The sequence below is a fragment of the Mytilus galloprovincialis genome, chromosome 2, assembly GCF_965363235.1.
Source record: "Mytilus galloprovincialis chromosome 2, xbMytGall1.hap1.1, whole genome shotgun sequence".
Classification (NCBI taxonomy): Eukaryota; Metazoa; Mollusca; class Bivalvia; order Mytilida; family Mytilidae; genus Mytilus; species Mytilus galloprovincialis.
Genome location: NC_134839.1, coordinates 13,164,757 through 13,184,424, shown reverse-complemented (window position 1 = coordinate 13,184,424; position 19,668 = coordinate 13,164,757). Strand labels below are relative to the sequence as shown.

Below are 19,668 nucleotides of genomic sequence, written 5' to 3'. Positions count from 1 at the left end.
TTATATATAATTAAGAATGGAAATGGGGAATGTGTCAAAGAGAAAACAACCCGACCATAGAGAAGAAACATAAACAATGTATACTTACATTAGCTCCTGTGCGTCCAGTGTTGCCTGCTTCTCCAGGGGGTCCAGGCTCTCCTGGTTTACCGGGCTCGCCTCTGCCTCCTGGGATACCTGGAGCTCCCTATAATATAAGAAAGTATCTGATTTTACCTCAATCAAAATATTAAAGAAAGAAAAAGAAAATTTTTTTTTCAAGCAAATATATAATTTACAGTATCTCAGAACTCAAGTATTATAAATTGACTCTAATAAATAAAGGACTCACAACAAATCCTGCAGCACCTGGATTTCCGTCGGGTCCCCTGCCTCCTGCTTCTCCCTGAAAAAAATCCAAGTCACAGCAAATGAAATAAAACTGTCATCTTAATGTATTTGCAATTAATTATTTCATCTAACAAAACCAAATCAAAACAAAGAAAATTCTTGAATTACAAAAAATATAGTCTATTTCGGCTGCACAGGGTGAAGGTTAATGTTAGTAATTTAAACATAACATTCTAATGTTTATCACTTGTTATTTTCTTTAGGATCATTTCATTTAAGGTAATAATATTTTCTTAACAAAAAAAGGTGCTTCAATAATAATCGTTTTGAAAATTAAAATTCAATTATAATAAATCTTAGAAAGAAGATTTGAGAATATGTAACATACAGTTGCTCCTGGTGGTCCGGTGTTTCCTCTTTCTCCAGCGGGTCCACTGTCTCCATTTGGTCCACGTGGACCCTGGCCTCCTGGGTTTCCATCTTGTCCTGGAGGTCCCTATATAATGAAATATAAATCTATACCCGAGTCTGACAAAAATGAAATTCTTTTAAGATTTAATCCATCTTTTGGTCCAAAAATGTATGGTATTCAGGTATATTTACCAAAAAATAAAATGAGCTGATTTAAAAATTTGGAGAATTATAGTATATTATATCTTAAATAGTACTTTTTTTTAAATTGATAAACAAAAATTACTAACAATACTGAAAAATGTGTATTTAGTTCAAAGTATTAATATTAAAGCAGAGTTAACATAAAAAAGGCAAAGATATCTTATTTCTTTCTGGAAATGTACATACCCTTGAGCCTGGGTTTCCCTGTGGTCCTTGTGTTCCAGCAGGTCCGGGGATGCCAGGGGCTCCCATCTCTCCTGGTCTTCCATCATTACCAGTAACTCCCTAAAATTGATTTACAAACTTGTGAAATATCTATTCTTTGAATATATTTTTTATTTACAGCATGAACATACTACCACACTAAAACCATCAGTTTCATTAAAAACATATGAAGACAGACTTTATCAATTATATCATTAAATTATTTATTGCCTTTTTGATTTTTAAAATCATATTTTTTTTTCTAAATTGAGAAATCATAGTAAGCAGTATCAATTTTTATTTTTATTTGCCAGTTCAATGTATAAATGTGTAAATAATATGGAACTCACTGCAGGTCCAGGTCTGCCAGCCATACCATCTAATCCGGGTCCTCCGCTACCTCCCTATACAAATAAATTAATATCATTATTACCCTTAATTAATAAATCTAAATAGTCATTAAAATATATTATTACAAAATAAAAAATCATTTTCATTCTTTTTTTCAATGTTCTTAATGCCTACTAACAACTCAAATGTAAACATTTTCATGAATTTGAACAAACAAGTTGTACTATAAAATATCTCATCCCGTATATAATATACTCTTGCAAGTTTAATAAAGAAAAATATCTCATTAAAATAACTGGATTAATAATGGTACAAAACCTAATATTTAACATCTGCCAAAATTATCAAAAAATTCAAAACAGAAAACATCCTTTTATATATCAACATAACTTTCTGCATTCAAATTAATTAGGAATAAGGAATAAAATAATTGTTATTGCGAGTTTATTGTTTGAAATGAAATCTTGAACTTACTCTTGCTCCTCTAGCTCCTGGACTTCCCTGTCTACCTGGTTCTCCCTGAAGTTGGAAAGAAACATGTTACAAAAAGATGAAAAATAAAATAAAGTTATTCTTATATAAGTTGATATTAATTGTCATATGCAAAGACCTATGCAAAGTACAACAGAGTATATCACAGTTCATTACACGATGACCTTTATATCACAGTTCATTAAATGATGACCTTTATATCACAGTTCATTACACAATGGCCTTTATATCACAGTTCATTACACGATGACCTTATCACTTTTTGTGGATTATTGTTCACTTGGATCTACTCTAGATGTATCTAGAAGCATCACTTTGTCTAACAGGTCGTGAAAAAGGATGAAAAATTAACGCTTTTTGCACCAGATGACCTACCATGGGTGTTTTTTTTAGTCTCCCTGTCTCAACATTTTCCTGGTCTCTTCAATATCTCATGTTTTGAAGTTGTCTTACTTCTAATATTGGTCATTGTCTCTCTGTCTAATATTTTTACTTACCAATGGTCCAGGTTCTCCTCGTCTCCCTCTTGGTCCAGTCTCTCCCTCTTCTCCTGTGGTACCAGGTTCTCCAATAGAACCAGGATATCCTCTCTGTCCAGTTTGTCCCTATACACAAAATTTTTATCACGTCAGTTACATAAAATTTAAAAGTAATTTTCAATTGTTTACTTTCTTTAAAATCTTCACTAAACCTTGATAAACAGCAGTATTTTTACAAGGGACAAACATATAATAATATTAAAGTCATGAAACCGACATGTTTGCATGAAATGTTTCTCATGCATTCATTTTTTAAGCTATATTGAATTCTTCCAGAGCTTTACATTGTTAAAATGACAGTTCCTTTAAAATTATGTTATAAAACAGCAATAGTCATCAACCCATATACCAACCCTTTCTCCAGGTGGGCCTAATGGTCCAGGCTCTCCTAATGTTCCTCTTTGTCCTCGCTTTCCTTCATTTCCAGGAGGTCCAGGTGGTCCACGGTTTCCTGATGATCCATGTAGACCCTTTGGTCCACGTTCTCCTTTGAATCCAGCCTCTCCTGGTTGACCCTATTTTGATAAGAAAAAAATATCTTTGAACACATTCTTGATGATAACTAGATATTCCAAGGAACTAAATTACTAATTAAGTACATTTATATTTGAATATTGACTCAATCAGTCCAATAGTAAATAGTAGCCATATTGGATTACAAATTAGTTTTTCATTAATAAATTTTTAAGATAACTCTTTTTTTTATAATTTTAAATTTGGAACACTTAGTACTGTAGCTGAGAACTATCAAGGCTTGAAGACCCGTTTGAATGGTTTTACATAACTAATTTTTGGGGCCTTTTATAGCTTGCTGTTCGGTGTGAGCCAAGGCTCTGTGTTGAAGGCCGTACCTTGACGGTAATGACCAATTATGGTTAGCTTTTATAATTGTGCCTTGGATGGAGAGTTGTCTGATTGGCACTCATACCACATCTTGGTACAACTATTGACACATAACTGAACATTTCAAGGCAGCCACACTTCCGCACCATTCCTTTTTCTTGCTTATACTTTTTCTACTTACTGGTGCACCCTTGGCTCCTAGTGAACCTGGACTTCCGTTTAAGCCAGATGGTCCTCTTGGTCCAGGATAACCTGGGGCTCCTGCTGGTCCTGGGTCTCCCTAAACAAAACACAGACAATGAATACAAAATATATATTCTTTTCAAATTCTTTAAAAGTAATATCAAGCTGTTTGCATATCATGTTTTCAATCAAATGTACTTCAAATTAATAATGTTGCATTTGAATTTGCTGGTTTTTAAAGAATTTTTCACATAATCTATATATTTACACATATTTTTTAGTGAAGTTCTTTTAAAAAGAATACCTCAACAGAAAACAAATTTGTATTAATTCTGATTCTTATTTATGCAATGCAAAAGTAAGTTCATTCTAACCTAAGTAGTTTACTTACAGAAGCACCTTTTTCTCCATTCATTCCAAGTAAACCATCAGTGCCCGCTAATCCCTCTGCACCTGGAGGTCCAGATATACCAGGGTCTCCCCTAGCACCTTGAAGTCCTTGTGTTCCTTTTGGTCCTCCTGCACCAGCATCACCCTAAATTATAATAATTTCTATTTAAAGTGAACACTTTTTAACTGAAATCTTGTAAGAAATTAACTCCCTTTTATCTGAAAAGTTGTAGTAAATTATCTCCCCTTTTATCTGAAATGTTAAGATTTAAAAATTGTAGGACATTTTTTCAGATGTATTCCATGGAGAAAACTTTCTGTATGCTACAGTATATCTTTTTTTCTTTGAGTCAAATTCATCTGTAAAATTAAATCACTTAGAGTCGATAAGGTTTTCCCGCTGGTTTCAAAGTTTTCTTAAAATTCCTTGTTTGTTTTTTTACCTTAGACCCTGGCATGCCAGGCATACCGGGTGGTCCAGATCGTCCAACTGGTCCAGACTCTCCTGGGGCACCAGCAAGGCCATCAACACCTGGTAATCCCTAAAATTGAAAAGAATATAATCATTAACATTTATGCTGAATTAATATCATAAGTATGTATTTATTTGTGTTTTAATTCCTTTTTATTTTCTAGTTTTCTCTCTTTTGTGACCATGTTCTGATCTACTTGAATAATAAATAAGATTCCAATTTTGATTTTATGAATGAAATGCACTGTTTGACCAAGGGACATTTGTAGGAAACTTGTAATAAAGCATTGTGATGTAAGTTATTAACTTGGTGATGTCAAAATTTTCTGGAAAAAGCAGCAACTTGAAGATCATTTAATAAAAAGGCTAAATACAAGAAAAAGCAGCAACTTGAAGATCATTTAATAAAAAGGCTAAATACAATCTAACTTGAATGAAAAAAAAAAATGAAAAAATAAGACTTTTTATGAAAAAATACTTACTGGTGATCCAGAACCTCCATCAGTTCCACGTTCACCTTGTAATCCACGTGGTCCTTGGGGGCCATTAGGTCCATGAGCTCCTGGGGATCCAAGACTTCCCTAAAGCAGAACAAGAAAAAAAGTTACCATACTATTCTCAACTAACTAAGCATTTATTCTTTTATTTATCATGCATACAGTCTTTAAAATCGCAAGTGATATTTTGGTCATATTATGTCAAGTAGTTTTTATAAATTGATAATTGAACATCTTAATATTTTGAGAAGTCTATTTTTAGGTAATTTTTCTCTACTATTGATATTTTTTGCTCAGCTTTTTTGGCCTATTTTCATCTATTATTTATCTTTTTAGGGTTTTTATTCTACACTTTTTGCCTATTCTGTAAACCCCATTTTGACCCTAAGTTCTAATTAGATTACCTTGTCACCAGGACGTCCTTGTTCACCAGTAGGACCTTGTGGACCATTGAAGCCCTTTAAATAAAAATAAATACAAATATTAAACACAAAATAAAAGAAATAAAAAAGATACAACAATACAAATGTACACATATAAGTTCAATCAATATTCATTTTAATAGTAAGTATGTCATCATCACTGTAATTGAATCATAACATTTGAAAATTCAAACGGTCCTAAACCTTCACTTTCTAAAAATTTATTTAACCCCTGAATATTCCTTCTTTCCAGATTACAAATTATCAAATACTGAAAATTCACAAATTAATGCGATGTTTTAATTGTTGCGAAAACTGCTACAGGGTTTTAATCATAAAAATTGAAACAGGAAATTTTCTCAATATCACAAAAATTAAAATCACATTTTAGTCTTAAAATGACTATAGTAATATATTCAAATATCCTCCACTTACTCGATGTCCCTTCATTCCAGGCATACCTGGCATACCACTTATTCCTGATGGTCCCTGCAAATAATACAATCAACATGTAATACATGTTTCTATTAATCTAAAAATAACAGCACTTAAATATTGTTAAATACAGATTTTTAGTTTAATTCTCTTCAATAATAAATATTGTTAAATACAGATTTTTAGTTTAATTCTCTTCAATAATAAAATTTGTAATAATACAATAATACTAAGCATTACAAATTTAACACAAGGTCTATAAATTTGTTCATTTATTTATTTGTTCTGTGCTAAGATTGAAATGAGAAAACATATATATAATATCCCAAAAATCAGATTTTACAGATTAGATATAACAAACCTTTGGTCCAGGTAATCCCCGTGGTCCAGTCTCTCCATTTCTTCCTGAATCTCCCTAAAATAATTATACATAAACATGAAAAAAACACGAAATTCAGTGAAACATTCCAGAAATATTGCAGAGTGACTTCCCATGGTAATTAACTTCTATGTTGTTTATTTCATATTTTTTGGGACTTAGTAATGTTACTGGTCTAAACTCTTATTAAACAACTATCTTAAAAGAGAACAGTCTCTTGAATTTTCTGATCATCATTCAACAAAGATCCATCAAACAGCACAAAAATCTACAAGGATTTGTCATATTTTTTGTTTTTATCATAATTGGTTATTTGAAAACAGCACCTATAGATTGGGTTGGGGCATTTTCAAAAAATGTCGAATTTTCAGTACACCCATGCTAAATTTTTTATTTCTAATGGAAATTTCAGTTGTAATGGTTTAAATGAAAGCTTGTCGGATTTGTGATTCAGAACATTAATAATAAACACACCTTACATCTATTTTGATAAGATTAAACTGCAATTAAGGCCGATTTTGGGGGTATTTGTGTGCGTACAGTGTCAGAAAAACACATTTCAAATCATTTTTTTCCGATTTTCTGATCGCCTTGATATCTGCAAAAGAGACTTTTTAAGAACGTTTATTATTACTCTAACAAAAAATTGTAGCTTCTTTATCATTGTATGTAACATATTATCTACAAACTAAATTCAATCAGCGTACGGGAGGTTCATGTCCATCCTGTTACCGCTACTTAAATTAGCCGTTAATTTTTTCTCCCTTTGAATATTGAATCAGTCAGTGTTGATTTCAAAAGTACAAAGTTATTTTTACATTTAAAACGCCTCATTTCTTGAATGACAGTGTAGAGAAAAGAAATTTCAAGACATTGAGTGAAAAAAATAGAGTGTACTTTTTTTCATATCTTTGCTGTTACCAACAATTTTGATCAATTACACCAACAGTTTGCTCGTAAAAAGTGCAATAACGTGTTAGAAACCAAATTCACAACAAAGAAATTTGTCTATCCTGTTATGTCTATCCTGTTACTATGGTTGCTATGGTTACAGTAACAGGATAGACAATTGTAGACAAAAACGTCGTTAATTTTTTTATCTTAACATATACAATGTAGGTGCAAAACCAATTAAATATTTCGTTGTTTGAACTCATCTTAAGGTTATAACGTCTTAATCTTCCCAATAAGCATTTGCAGGTGCAATACTGATTTCGGTAAAAGGATAGACAAAAAGGTAACAGGATAGATTTTTATATAGTGATATATCAGAAACATACGTTCCTGATACCAATGAAATAAAGAGAAAAGTAAACTTACTTATGATGGATTTACTTGATGTTGGGTTTATTTGAAAGGGTGAAAAAATGCTGAACAATATAAATTGCTATCTTAGACTTGCATTACTGGTGGTAATTTTTACAACTTTTGAAAACCAATTTTTACAGGTATTTTTCAGTACAACCTGGAAATTGGAAAACAATCTATTATTTTACAGAATGAATATATATAGAAGTTTATTCTCTTGAAAACCATCTAATTGGCTACGTAAAACAAGCTTAACATTTTATCTAAACCTTTTCTTAATAATCCAAAATTTCTTTTGAAAATGGTAACAGGATAGACAAAATATTGTACCACCGATCAAAAACTGTTTCAAGATATTCTTGTATGACATCATTAAGATTGCATCTTTTAATATGTTGTTCTTAAAGTACTGTTTGTTTTGATTTGCTTATGTAGAGGGTTGTTTGAATAAGTAACTTTTAATTTTTTTTCAATTTCAAAATTCAACATTTTTTGAAAATGTCCCGGTTCACACTTTAGATGTAAAAGAAAAACATCATACTGGAAATTGAATTAACGAATAAAAGATTGCTTAGATTAACCGATATCTTCATCACATGTGAATTGCACAAACGACTGACTACCAAGTTTATGCACAAACAAATAATAGATTTTTTTCCAGAAAGTAAAAAAAAAAATAAAATATTTACAATAAATCTATTCAATTTGCAAATTGAATTTTAGAATACAGTATTCTTATATACTGTACAAACCTCTGGGCCTGGAATTCCATTAGGTCCTGGGGCTCCTCTTTGTCCTGGTGATCCCTAAGCAAAGAAAAGATCACAATGAATAACAATGTTCTTAAGATATGAACTTAACCCTTCCCCCCCCTCTACTTCAGATATTTTATTGCAAAATTAATTGTTAACACTATGCTTTAGTTGTAAAACAATGACAAAAAGTTTGAAAGAAAGTTTTTTATGAGAACACTTTTTTCTTTTATGTACTTACAGGTGGTCCAGAATCTCCGGGCTCTCCTCTCATACCCTGCATACCCTGTGGTCCCTAGATGAATAAAAAAAAAAAAGACAGAATTAACTCCCCTTACAAGGAAAAGGGAAATAATTTCACTTTTTTTTCCACACTGATTTTAAAATATTTGACCATTTAAAAAGCTATTGTAGTTAACAAAATTCATCCCTATATGAAATAAAATATAAGAATTAACTCCCTTTACATGAAAAGGGGAAATAACTCCACAATTTTTTTTTTTTAACGAATAATATTATGTCAATTTAGATTGCTATTACAGCTTACAAAATTCATTCTCACAAAAAAAGTGAATGCAAATAAAATGCAATTATTTTTGTAACCCTTTTTCAAATAATTGTAATTGCATATGTCTTTAAATTAATGGCAAAGTGAAAATTATTTTTACTTACTGGTGTTCCAGGGGGTCCTGGGGATCCTCTTGGGCCACTTGGTCCCTGAAATAATATACAAAACCAAGCAATATAAGTCATGTAAAAAGTACTAAAATTTAAACTTCTAATAATAAAATGCATATAAATAAAATAGTTTATTAACTATTACATAAATGTAGATCAAAATACTGTTTCTTTTTAAAAGAGTCATAAGCCTAATTTAGTTGTCAAGGAACAAGTTTTCAATAAGAAAAAAAAATCAATTAAAAAAAGGTATTTTTTTTATTTTTTTATTTCGGTCAACCCAAAAAATGGTGTATTTATATCACAAATCACCTGGTTGACTTATAAATAACCAGTTGAAGGGAAACAATTTCTCTTGAACCTTAACAATACTCACAACATGTGCCTGCAGATATGGTGCATTTTGAGCTCTTCCTCCTGCCTTAAAAGCCTGATTGTAAGTCTGTTGGAAATATCTAGCATAGGCCTGGTCTGCTGACTACAATGTCAAATAATCATTTTATTAGGACAATATATTTTCTGCTTTGTATCAAATTCTATGTATTTTATGAAAGCATCAACTTACAGCAAATATAAAAGTACTGTTGTGCATGGAAATAGAGGTGAAATATATACCTGGTGATTGCTTGAAGTTTGAAAATCTTAATTTAAATCATCTTTCATTTTTCATTTTGGTATATGTATTTGACGAAGTATACTGGTACTTACCATTGGTGGGATTCCTGGTGGACCTGGAGGGCCGGGAATACCATGGTTACCATCTGGTCCAGGGTCTCCCTAAATAATTCAAATATTGATACATGTATTACATTGTTATAATAAGAGTATACACAGAACTGTAATTTTTCACATTTTGTCTTCACTTGAGTTCTTTTTTTATTATACACTGCAAATTATTTTCAATTCAAATCTTTCAATTTATATCATGGATTTGTCTAAAAAATTATTATTAGATATCATAATATAATACAAGTAATAGTATTGCAATGGTAAAACAATTTACACCATATTATTAAGAATACAAAAGTGTGTTAAAATCTTTTTGACTGAAAATAAATTGTATTCAAAGAATCGTTTTAAATTGTATAGACTGTGATGAAAACATATAAAGGGATGCAATTCAGAAGCAAGAATGTAATTCTGCCCAATTTCTGACCTAAATGTTTATCTGTTAATTCTAACCCTTCTTTAAAAAGAATACTAATTCTACTTACAATCGGTCCAGCTTGTCCTTCGATTCCAGTACGGCCAGGCATACCAGAGGAACCCTGAAATCAATAAATTACATTTTTTCATACCTACTTCTAATATTGAAATAAAATGCCAGGCAGTCTGCACCAAATTTTTTCCAACTAATAGTCCGAAGACCAATATTCTTAAATTTGTCTTATATAAAGTCTAAACAACATTTTGCAAATACTTACTAGTTGCAATAAAGTACGCTACCACAAGTGTTGACATGAACAGTTGTTTTCAAAACATTTCTATATTTTCAAACTTTTAATTTTATGGGATTCACTTTTTTATTAGAAGCATATAATACAACAACTTTTTTTCTTCCCCCCCCCTTTTAAAATGTTACATCCATCCTTACTACAAATGTAAATGAAAGTCAAGAAAATCAAAATCTAATTGAATATCAACATATCAGATCTATCACTGAAAACCAACTTATTTTCGCAGATACTTTATTTTGAGTTTAGTCATTGCTAGTTTTTTCATGACGATTTATCTAATTTCACGATTTTGATGAATGTAGTTAAATGAAAAAAAAGTATTAAATATTTGGGAAGATTTATATTAGAGTTATTTATCTACTGGCAAAGATGCAATTATCGTTATTTAGTTGATTTACAGTATTTTTCAAAATATTAGAGAAAGCATGAACTTACCTCAGCTTCCCGTTCTATTGCTTCATGGGATTGAATTGGTTTCAACTCTTTTTCTAAACTCTATAAAGTAAAACATTCCGTAAATCAATATTGATGTCAAGCACAAAGAAATATTTTTTTTTTAAAATGAAAGTGATTTGATTATTGGTGTTTTAACTGCTTTTGGACTATTTCATGGCGGCCAGTTTATATTGGTGGAGGAAGCTGAACAAAATGGAAGTGTAAATCATACTTATTCACCTGATACAATCATGATTAACCATAAAATGCATGGCAAAATTCATTTATTAGCAAATGATACAAGGTAAAATTAAATTACCAATTGATCCAAATTTCAGAACATTATTAATAAATAATAAGGATGCAGAAACTCATAAATTAAATCAAATTCGGAAATATAATTTACAAATAATGCAATACTCACATCTCCAGCATTTGTTAATCCTACAAAAAAAATGTAGATTTACTCATACAATCTTAGAAATTCATGGCTAACAGTGGTTTTTTTTTTATTTTTTAGTGGGTATCAATTTTCATGGAGTAAAAAATTGTATTTTTGTTGATATTTTAAAAATTTCCTGGTTTTGTCAAAGTTTGAAGAAAATGTGTACTCCATTGATCATAAAAATTTGTGGTTCCCCTTTAACCACTAAATTACTTTACACAATTCAGGCAATCAAAATATTCAATTATAAACTAAAAAAAAAAGTAAAGAAAGGTATTTTTGTCTTCTAAAAGTTTTTGAATTTATTGAACTTTATGGTAAAAAGCAAGAAAATACTTCAAGTTTTATCATAATCAACTGAGTTTGCAGGTTCATTTATATATTATTATTATTTTACACAAACATGTACCAAAAATAAAAAAAACAACATCAAGTTCATCAAAAATATAAATATTTGTACCTTCATATTGATCACAATCAAGTAATTCAGAACAATCAATTTTGCCGTCCTTACACGAACACCATTTGCATGGTTGCTGTATCCATTCATCTCCGGACTGATAGGTCTGTCCATCTTTTGATACACATGGTTTTTCTTTGAAATAAAAAAAGAAGACATATGTGGATTGAAATCAAATGTGTGGTTATCTGTGTTTGATATATATAATTTGGTTAAGATTATGTAGGGTAATTGAATTTATCACAATTGTTAAAAAAGCTAGGTTTTACATGTAAATTTATCAAAGTGTTTGTAAGGTAAGCACTGAAGGGTAAAGATTGCTTTAATTTAACAGTTGGAAGTAAAATTAAATATGGCATTGTATAAAGTATTGGTTGTAGTTGATTAAACTTTTACTTACTCCTACAAATGTTTTGCTTTACACATACATGAGGGTTTGGATGGGGTTAAATGATTAAAGAATAATGCCCTTAAAATTGAAGATTAGAGAATAACGGGGGAAAAAAATGAAGATTAGAGAAATGCGTGGTCTAATTTTTTGAAGATTAGAGAAAAAAAAGGGGTTAATTTTTTGAAGATTAGAGAAAAAAGGGGTGAAAATTAAATGTTTACAGAATAACAGACCCCCCCCCCCCCCCCCCCATCCAGACCCTCATACATGGCAGATGTTTTAACAATTTCACTTCTTAAACGTAATCATATAATTCGTATAATTGTCTATCATTCAAGTTAATTCCCATTTTTTTTCTCATCATGCACAAGGATATCATCTTCATATTATGTTTTGGTGAAGGGTTTCATGATTTATATAAATGTTTTTTAAAGCTCATGCTAGGTTTTTTTTGTGTATTTCCTGGCTGTTTTTATATTTGGTGAAAAGTTCATCAGAGGTGAAGTTAACATTTGATCAAGATAAAGTTTACTAACTCACAGTGTTAAAATTATACAATATGTTTATAATCCCCTGAACATTCTGATAGCTTATGATCTGTAATTAGTATATGCCATCATTATAATTAATAAAAATGCATACCAAATAGACTGTTCAGTGGCGGATCCAGAAATTTTCATAAGTGGGGGCCCACTGACTGACCTAAGAGGGGGCCCGCTCCAGTCACGCTTCACGCTTCCCTATATAAGCAACCATATTTTTTTCCAAAAAGGGGGGTCCCGGGCCCCCTGCCCCCCCCCCTAAATCCGCCTCTGCTGTTAGAAAATTAGCTGCTGTCTAACCAATTCATTTAATCATTTTAAAATGTTTGACTAATTGATATTTTCTTTTTTTTTTTTTAAATTAGCTTGATTTTGAGATCAAGGTGCATAAGCCTATGCCAGAGTTTGGAATTTAAACAAATTTGACTTGTTTTGACTTATTAGTCTGAATGAGGGCATTTCTAAAAAATTTTAGCATTTTTTATCTTTAAGAATAACCCTTTAATATTCTGTAAATTGTGACATTGGCATGAAAATTATTCTCCTTTTACAATTTTTTTCAGAAATAAGATGATTTCTTTATTTTGTACATTATTAATTTCTGTAACAGTATGATAACCTAATGCTTCATTTCATTTTCTACAATTATTCTTTATTTTTCTACACCACTGAGGCAATTTTTTTTACCATGTACCATTGGAAGTTTACTATGAATTGATATAAAATACTAATGGGTAATAACTGTTACATGTATTTCAAGTATATTTATGTAAATATATCACACAGAAAACGTGAAGACTAGTTATTGTATTTTTAAAAAGGAAAACTCAATATATTTTGTATAAAAAAAGGGGGAGGGCTTAACAATTAATCCTGTCCCTAAGTACGTATGCACTTTTCTATTTTCAATATTTGTTCTGGCCATTGTCAGTCTCTTTTCTCTCAATCCCATCCTGACTCCACACAGCTCTTCTAGCCACCCGACGGAATAAAATGTATATAAGCTACATGTAATGCGTGCGCTCATTTAGGATGACAGGGTATCGTGTGAAATTCTTCTTTACAGAAAATTATACAGCCATACAATTTCAGAAATCATTGTAAAATTGTCAAACCCTAGTACCAGACAGCTGGGACATGCAACCTCAACATCGTTAACATATCTTTGAAGCATTTCTATTAACATCTTTTTGTCGCTTCATTTAATCTTTGTAGCTCACTTTTCAAATATTTGTGTAACTCCCTATTAAATTTACCTTCGTAGCTCACTTTTAAAATATTGTTGTTACGTTGCATCTCCCTCAGTATCAAAATATCTTTGTGTCTAAACATATAATTATTTTTGATGCTCACTTTTAAAATATCTTTGACGCTCACTTTTAAAATATTTTTGTAGTTTACTTGCGTAAACCCCTGAGGGTTTACGCAGTATATATTGGACGAGTGATGTAGTCTTTCGGAACACCGGATGTTAGTCGGTACACTTCTGGTCTTTCTATGACCACCTTTCAAATACATGCGCAATAGCTATGACCACCTTTCAAAGGCATGCGCAATAGCTTACTAATCTGTTGAATATGCATTAGCATCTTAAGTTGCTATAGAGATATTTTACGTATGATCTGAAATTTATTATGATATAATATTTTCTTGCACACGATTACAAGCTGCTAATATTAACCTACATGCGTAGTATTTTAATTAGTCAAACGATGTAACCAGCTGTGTTTAGATATGAGATAAGATTTCATGTAAACAATGCGCTTTATATTCTGAACGAGAATAATTAAAAATAAAACCTTTAGAAAGAGTTTTAGTAGCATTTTATTTTAGAGTTTACGTTTAGTGAAGATGTACATGTTGTAAAAAGCAAGCTATTTATTTTTTATACTGAAATTAAAGGGAAGTCTTTCTTGCATATGATTAAATTACAGTTATTTTTTTTGGTTAAATATTGCAACTTTAATAAAAAAAAATGGTTATTAAAAATAAAATTAAATAGATATTGAATATGAAAAAATAAAATATTTTGAACGAGAACAATTAAAAATAATATCTTTAAAAAAAGTATTAGCACTTTTTGAAATTTTACGTTTAGGATAAACCAAGGACATGGAAATATAATCATAAATACGTGCCTCAAATAGGTGTAAAAACGAGGATTTAAAAAAAAATCGTTTATTGAAAATAACGTTAAAATTAATTATGAAAGTTATGTCCGTATTTATTTTCATTAATATTGCAAATTTAAAGTTATTTTCTTTGTTTAAATATTGCAACACTATTTACTTTTTTTAATAACCTCTGAATCCTTTTCGTCATTAAAATGCGACTGATAAGTATAGATATTCAATATGAAGGGGGAAAAAATAACCGTGACTGAAATCTAAATCTAAAATTTATTTTAAAAAAATACACATTTGACCATGCAGATGTAAGAAATGATACTTCAAGCAATGAAGCAACGAATTAAATGTGCCACTTTAATTACGACTGATAACCTAAAAAGGAATCATGCATGCATTTTTGGCAGACTTAACCAGGTCGGCGATAAGATATCGAATATAAAAAAAGAAGATATCGGGTTTGGTGTCAATGAGACAACTATCTACAAGAAACCAAAATAACACAGAAATACAAACTATGGGCCACCGTACGGCCTTCAACAACAGGCAAAGCACGTACCGCATAGTCGGCTATAAAAGGCCCCGAAATGACAATGTAAAACAATCAGTCAAAAAAGAAAATTAACAAAGTCCGTATCATCGTATGCGTAACTTAGTTGCTCACCAGAGGAACTCTAAGCAAGCGTTTAAACACGCGTTCCATAAGTTTGAAGTACGTCGAAATGCAACGGTATACGCTTGGTGAACGCTTTTACTTCAGGAAAATTTTAATGGAACATAAAAAAAATCATTCAGCTCAAGCGTTTGTCAAACGTATATACCTGTAAACTGCACGGACATAATATACACGCTACACGAGCGTTGAAAACGCTACAGATAAGTTTTAGACACGTTAAGGGCACATTGCATACAAAAATACTCGTCGCCTTAAAGCTTTCATTTAGGAAAAGAAGTCCGATACGGGTGAAACTTCATCAAACCTACAGAAGATATTACACCCTATCCAACCATGCAACATTGGACTAGACATAGAAGTACAGGAACTACTCACATTAGTTTGAGCTGTACAAGATCTACAAAAATATCCCGCCTGCCTCAAAGGTGCATATAGGATCGACCATGGTCCAGCACTAATGATCCAAAAATCAACCAGAGTTACAATGACGTGGTAGTAAGTCTTTAAAGGCCACCGAGCGGCCTCCAGAAATGAAAAAAAACACTATTTAGTCGGCTGTTAAATGCCCCGACCATTAAGATTTAAAAACAAAAATCAAACAAAACTAAACAGCCTTATTGATAACAAAATAATTTACGAAAACAACTTGACCGACATGAATTATGAACAACAACCAGTGTACTACATGTTTCTGGCTTTAGAATGGACATTGGCACATAAACAATGTGGTGGCCATAAACCCAACCCTCCCAAATGAACCAAACCTTAAGGACAACACATCGCAAGAAAAAACTGTAAAATATCAGTTGCAATTCGCGTCCCTAAAATTATGGATACGGTGCACAATAATCACTTACATAAAAACAATAGACACAAATCACTGAAATAATCGCACTTACGGAAAGCTATTTCAAAGCTAGTGAACATGTAGACGAACCAGTGGACAAAGACGGACTGGTAAACATGTAAACAGACGGGCGAATGTGACAGACTTATTGACAAACATTCACATATAGACAGACCTGCAGTTGGGAATGTAGGAAGACTAGGAGAAACGCTAAGGTACGCTATACGCACACCCAATACACGCTTTAAGCTCGTTGTGCACACGATACAGATATGATTGACAGGTTGAATGCATCAAAATTACTAGCGTTTTGGTAGCGTGCATGATTTTTTTTACCTCGGCCGACGTACGTCGGATCTATACGTTGATGTGTGAAGCCGGTATTACATTATTTAAACCACTAAACAGGCAATGTCAGTTTCTAATTCTTATGCACAACAAAAGTAATATAAGACAATACATCTTTATTAAACAATTATCTAATATATATATAATGCCAAACAAGCATTTGGGTTTACGATTGCATTTCTTTTTTTTTAAAGAAAGCAACTTGTTTTAAATATTTTTGTATCTCCCTATTAAAATTTCTTTGAAGCTCTCTATCAAAATTTCTTTGTAACTCACTAAAATATTTTTGTAGCTTACTGTTAAATTATCTAAAATTTGTGTAGCTCCCCATAAAATATCTTTAAAGCTACCGATACATCAGTAATGATCCATTATTATTTTCTTTATAATAATGGTGAGTTAGCATTCATCTTTATTTGGAAAGCACAAATTACATAATCAGATAAATTGACTTTAATTAGTTCTACGATTTTCATCCAAAATAAAGTTTACAAAATATGCATTTAAGTCTCTTTAATATCTGTCTAATTTATTTATATTATCTAATTTGCTCAAATATGAAACAAATAATTTTATTTGTATAAAAAAAAACCAGAGTTCAAATGTCCTCCACGTTGCAAAATTTTAATCTACCCAAGGTACAAGGGCAATAAACAACATTTAAACTTTGTAATAATGTCTTCAAGAAATGAAGGATTCAGAGCGAATGCAATGTGATTTAATTTCATTTTAATAAATATTTCCAAGGGGTATAACTCGTAAAAACTATTTGATCAGCACTTATTTCTCAAATTGTCAAAGACATTGTTGATATAAACCTATGATATATGTTTCATAAAATTCTGCCAGTAATTGTACACAAGAGAATGCTGACAATGCTCTTTTCTATATATTCAATATTTCTATTTTCTCTTTTAAAAATGTGTGATCGCCATTGATTTTCTAACTCGTCAAAGACATTAATGATATAAACTTAAGATAAAAATTTCATTAAAATGTGACAAGAATTATATTCAAAAGCGCTCATCAGGCAATTTTTCATATAATTGATATTGCAAAGGGGCATAACTCATTAAGAAATTATTGATGTTCTAACTTGTCAAGGAAAATTGCTAATATAATCATATGATTTAAGTGTCATGAAATTCTGGCAAAAATTGTCAACATGCACGAGAGAGCTTCCAACATAAACAATGCAATTTTAATTCCAAATGGCACAACTTTTAAAAAATAGTTAATCGGATTAGATTTTCTAACTCGTCCAAAGCATTGTTATATAAACCTATGTTACAAGTTTCATAAAAATCTAACGAGAACTGTGCAAATGATAGCACAAAAGATGTAATTTTCATATAATTATTGTTTCAAAGGGGATCTCTTTTAAAAATTAATGATCGGTACTGATTTTCGAACTTGCCTAAAACATTGCCGATATTAACATATGATATAAGTTTCTTAAAACTCTGGCAAGAATTTTACACGTGATGGCGCTAACAAGACTTAACAGACGGACGGACACCCTGTGTTTCTAGGTCTTCGCAACGCGTTCGCGGTTTGGGAGAGAGGGGGGGGGGGGGGGTAAAAAATTAGGAGAAGTGCTTGGTATGCATGTAATACATATAGATTGATATTATTAAGATAAGATTATGTCTAATGACAAATTTTTATTCACCAATTTCCAATTACAAAAAGTGTGACTTTACTGCCAAAATCTGTAAACATTTTAGTGAAATATTTTTGTATAATTTAATTTTGCAGATTCATTTTGCATTATTACTCTGGCCGTACTTACCACAGCATAGCTTTGATATGAAAGTTTTTTGGTAGAAAAAAAGGTCAATAACTTAAACATTTTTTTCCGAAAACGCAGACAATAACCTGCTGTGCACGATAGCCAAAACAATTGTTTTGATATCAACAGGGAACACAAATCCTTTAGTATTTACCGTACCGATAGCAAAATCGATTGATTTGATAGCGAACACAAATCCGTTCGTATCTATCGTATCGATACCAAAATCAATTGTTTTAACAGCAATTGGGAACACAGCTCTTATTTCTATCGTACCGTAGCAAAGTCGATTTTCAATAGCAATCGGGAACACAGATTCGAGTTGTATCTGCTGTACCAATTACCGATAATGGCGTGTGTTGATTATTGCCGAACACGTCTTGTAGGCTGCCACATAGACATGTTTACGTGGCAATTCTCGCGCACTAGAAAAACTTTGCTTAGAGCATTGTTTAAAGTCAAGTGCATTAAACATCGCTGTATACATAGTAGCTCTGATCAAAGGGCGTTAACTTTTCTACCTTTCCTTTTGTTTCTTACAAATCTTGGGATGCAAAATGCAATGTTTTTAAATAACCATTCTATTTTTAAAAATAGATTTGTTAATAAATTATTATACATCGAATAACCAAGGTGACCTCCTTGGAATAACAGACATTTTATACGGGATTATAGGTTGAACAGAGGCGGATCCATAAAAAATAAGGACAATATTGAATCTTAGGGCGTTTCACAGGCGAATTTATCCGGAAGGAAAAACCAACCCATTAATGCACTTTTAGTATCTAGACATACATTTAAAGTATAAATGAACACTTTTGAAAATACAAACAATAACTTGATCAAAACATGGGCTTAATTAAAAGTATACAGTCTTCAATCGAAAACAAGTTTCTGTCATGCATGGAAAATAGAAAGATTGAATTCAATACATTGCATGCAAAGTATATAAATATAAGTATAAAAATGCACTATACCTTCCTGAGATTGTACTAGCACTACAAATAGCAATATTGGTGCTAGACAGTTCTTCCATCGAACTGATCCAAACTTCATTTTAACGTCTATAGCCTCTATTCTACCTCATTCAGGTTGGAATAGGAAAAATTGAGATCTATAGGAATGTCTGAGCCAGGAACCCCGGCTCCAATGTAACTAGGAAGAGCCGTGCTCCAATAAAGGATATTGGAACACAGGATTCCTAGGCCGTTGTAAAATGGTAGCCGAGTTGAGCAGCCTCTTAGCCGCGTTTACTACTG

General features: G+C 31.4%; 1 protein-coding gene across 1 annotated transcript in view; it reads right to left on the bottom strand.

The window, feature by feature from the left end:
* LOC143062936 (uncharacterized) overlaps positions 1-19,668 on the bottom strand; it is a 33,926-nt gene extending 14,258 nt beyond the window's left edge. Inside the window, exons 1-25 of the mRNA XM_076234779.1 lie at positions 19,387-19,668; positions 11,688-11,822; positions 11,207-11,226; positions 10,783-10,842; positions 10,105-10,158; positions 9,599-9,667; positions 9,267-9,368; positions 8,885-8,929; positions 8,454-8,507; positions 8,213-8,266; positions 6,135-6,188; positions 5,774-5,827; positions 5,321-5,374; positions 4,902-5,000; positions 4,391-4,489; positions 3,949-4,092; positions 3,556-3,654; positions 2,885-3,046; positions 2,490-2,597; positions 1,975-2,019; positions 1,500-1,553; positions 1,132-1,230; positions 719-826; positions 332-385; positions 89-187 (exon numbers count right to left, since the gene is read on the bottom strand). Of these exons, the coding sequence (XP_076090894.1) occupies positions 89-187; positions 332-385; positions 719-826; positions 1,132-1,230; positions 1,500-1,553; positions 1,975-2,019; positions 2,490-2,597; positions 2,885-3,046; positions 3,556-3,654; positions 3,949-4,092; positions 4,391-4,489; positions 4,902-5,000; positions 5,321-5,374; positions 5,774-5,827; positions 6,135-6,188; positions 8,213-8,266; positions 8,454-8,507; positions 8,885-8,929; positions 9,267-9,368; positions 9,599-9,667; positions 10,105-10,158; positions 10,783-10,842; positions 11,207-11,226; positions 11,688-11,822; positions 19,387-19,465 (2,004 nt within the window). The 5' untranslated portion in view covers positions 19,466-19,668. The remainder of the gene's footprint in view (positions 1-88; positions 188-331; positions 386-718; positions 827-1,131; positions 1,231-1,499; positions 1,554-1,974; positions 2,020-2,489; positions 2,598-2,884; positions 3,047-3,555; positions 3,655-3,948; positions 4,093-4,390; positions 4,490-4,901; positions 5,001-5,320; positions 5,375-5,773; positions 5,828-6,134; positions 6,189-8,212; positions 8,267-8,453; positions 8,508-8,884; positions 8,930-9,266; positions 9,369-9,598; positions 9,668-10,104; positions 10,159-10,782; positions 10,843-11,206; positions 11,227-11,687; positions 11,823-19,386) is intronic.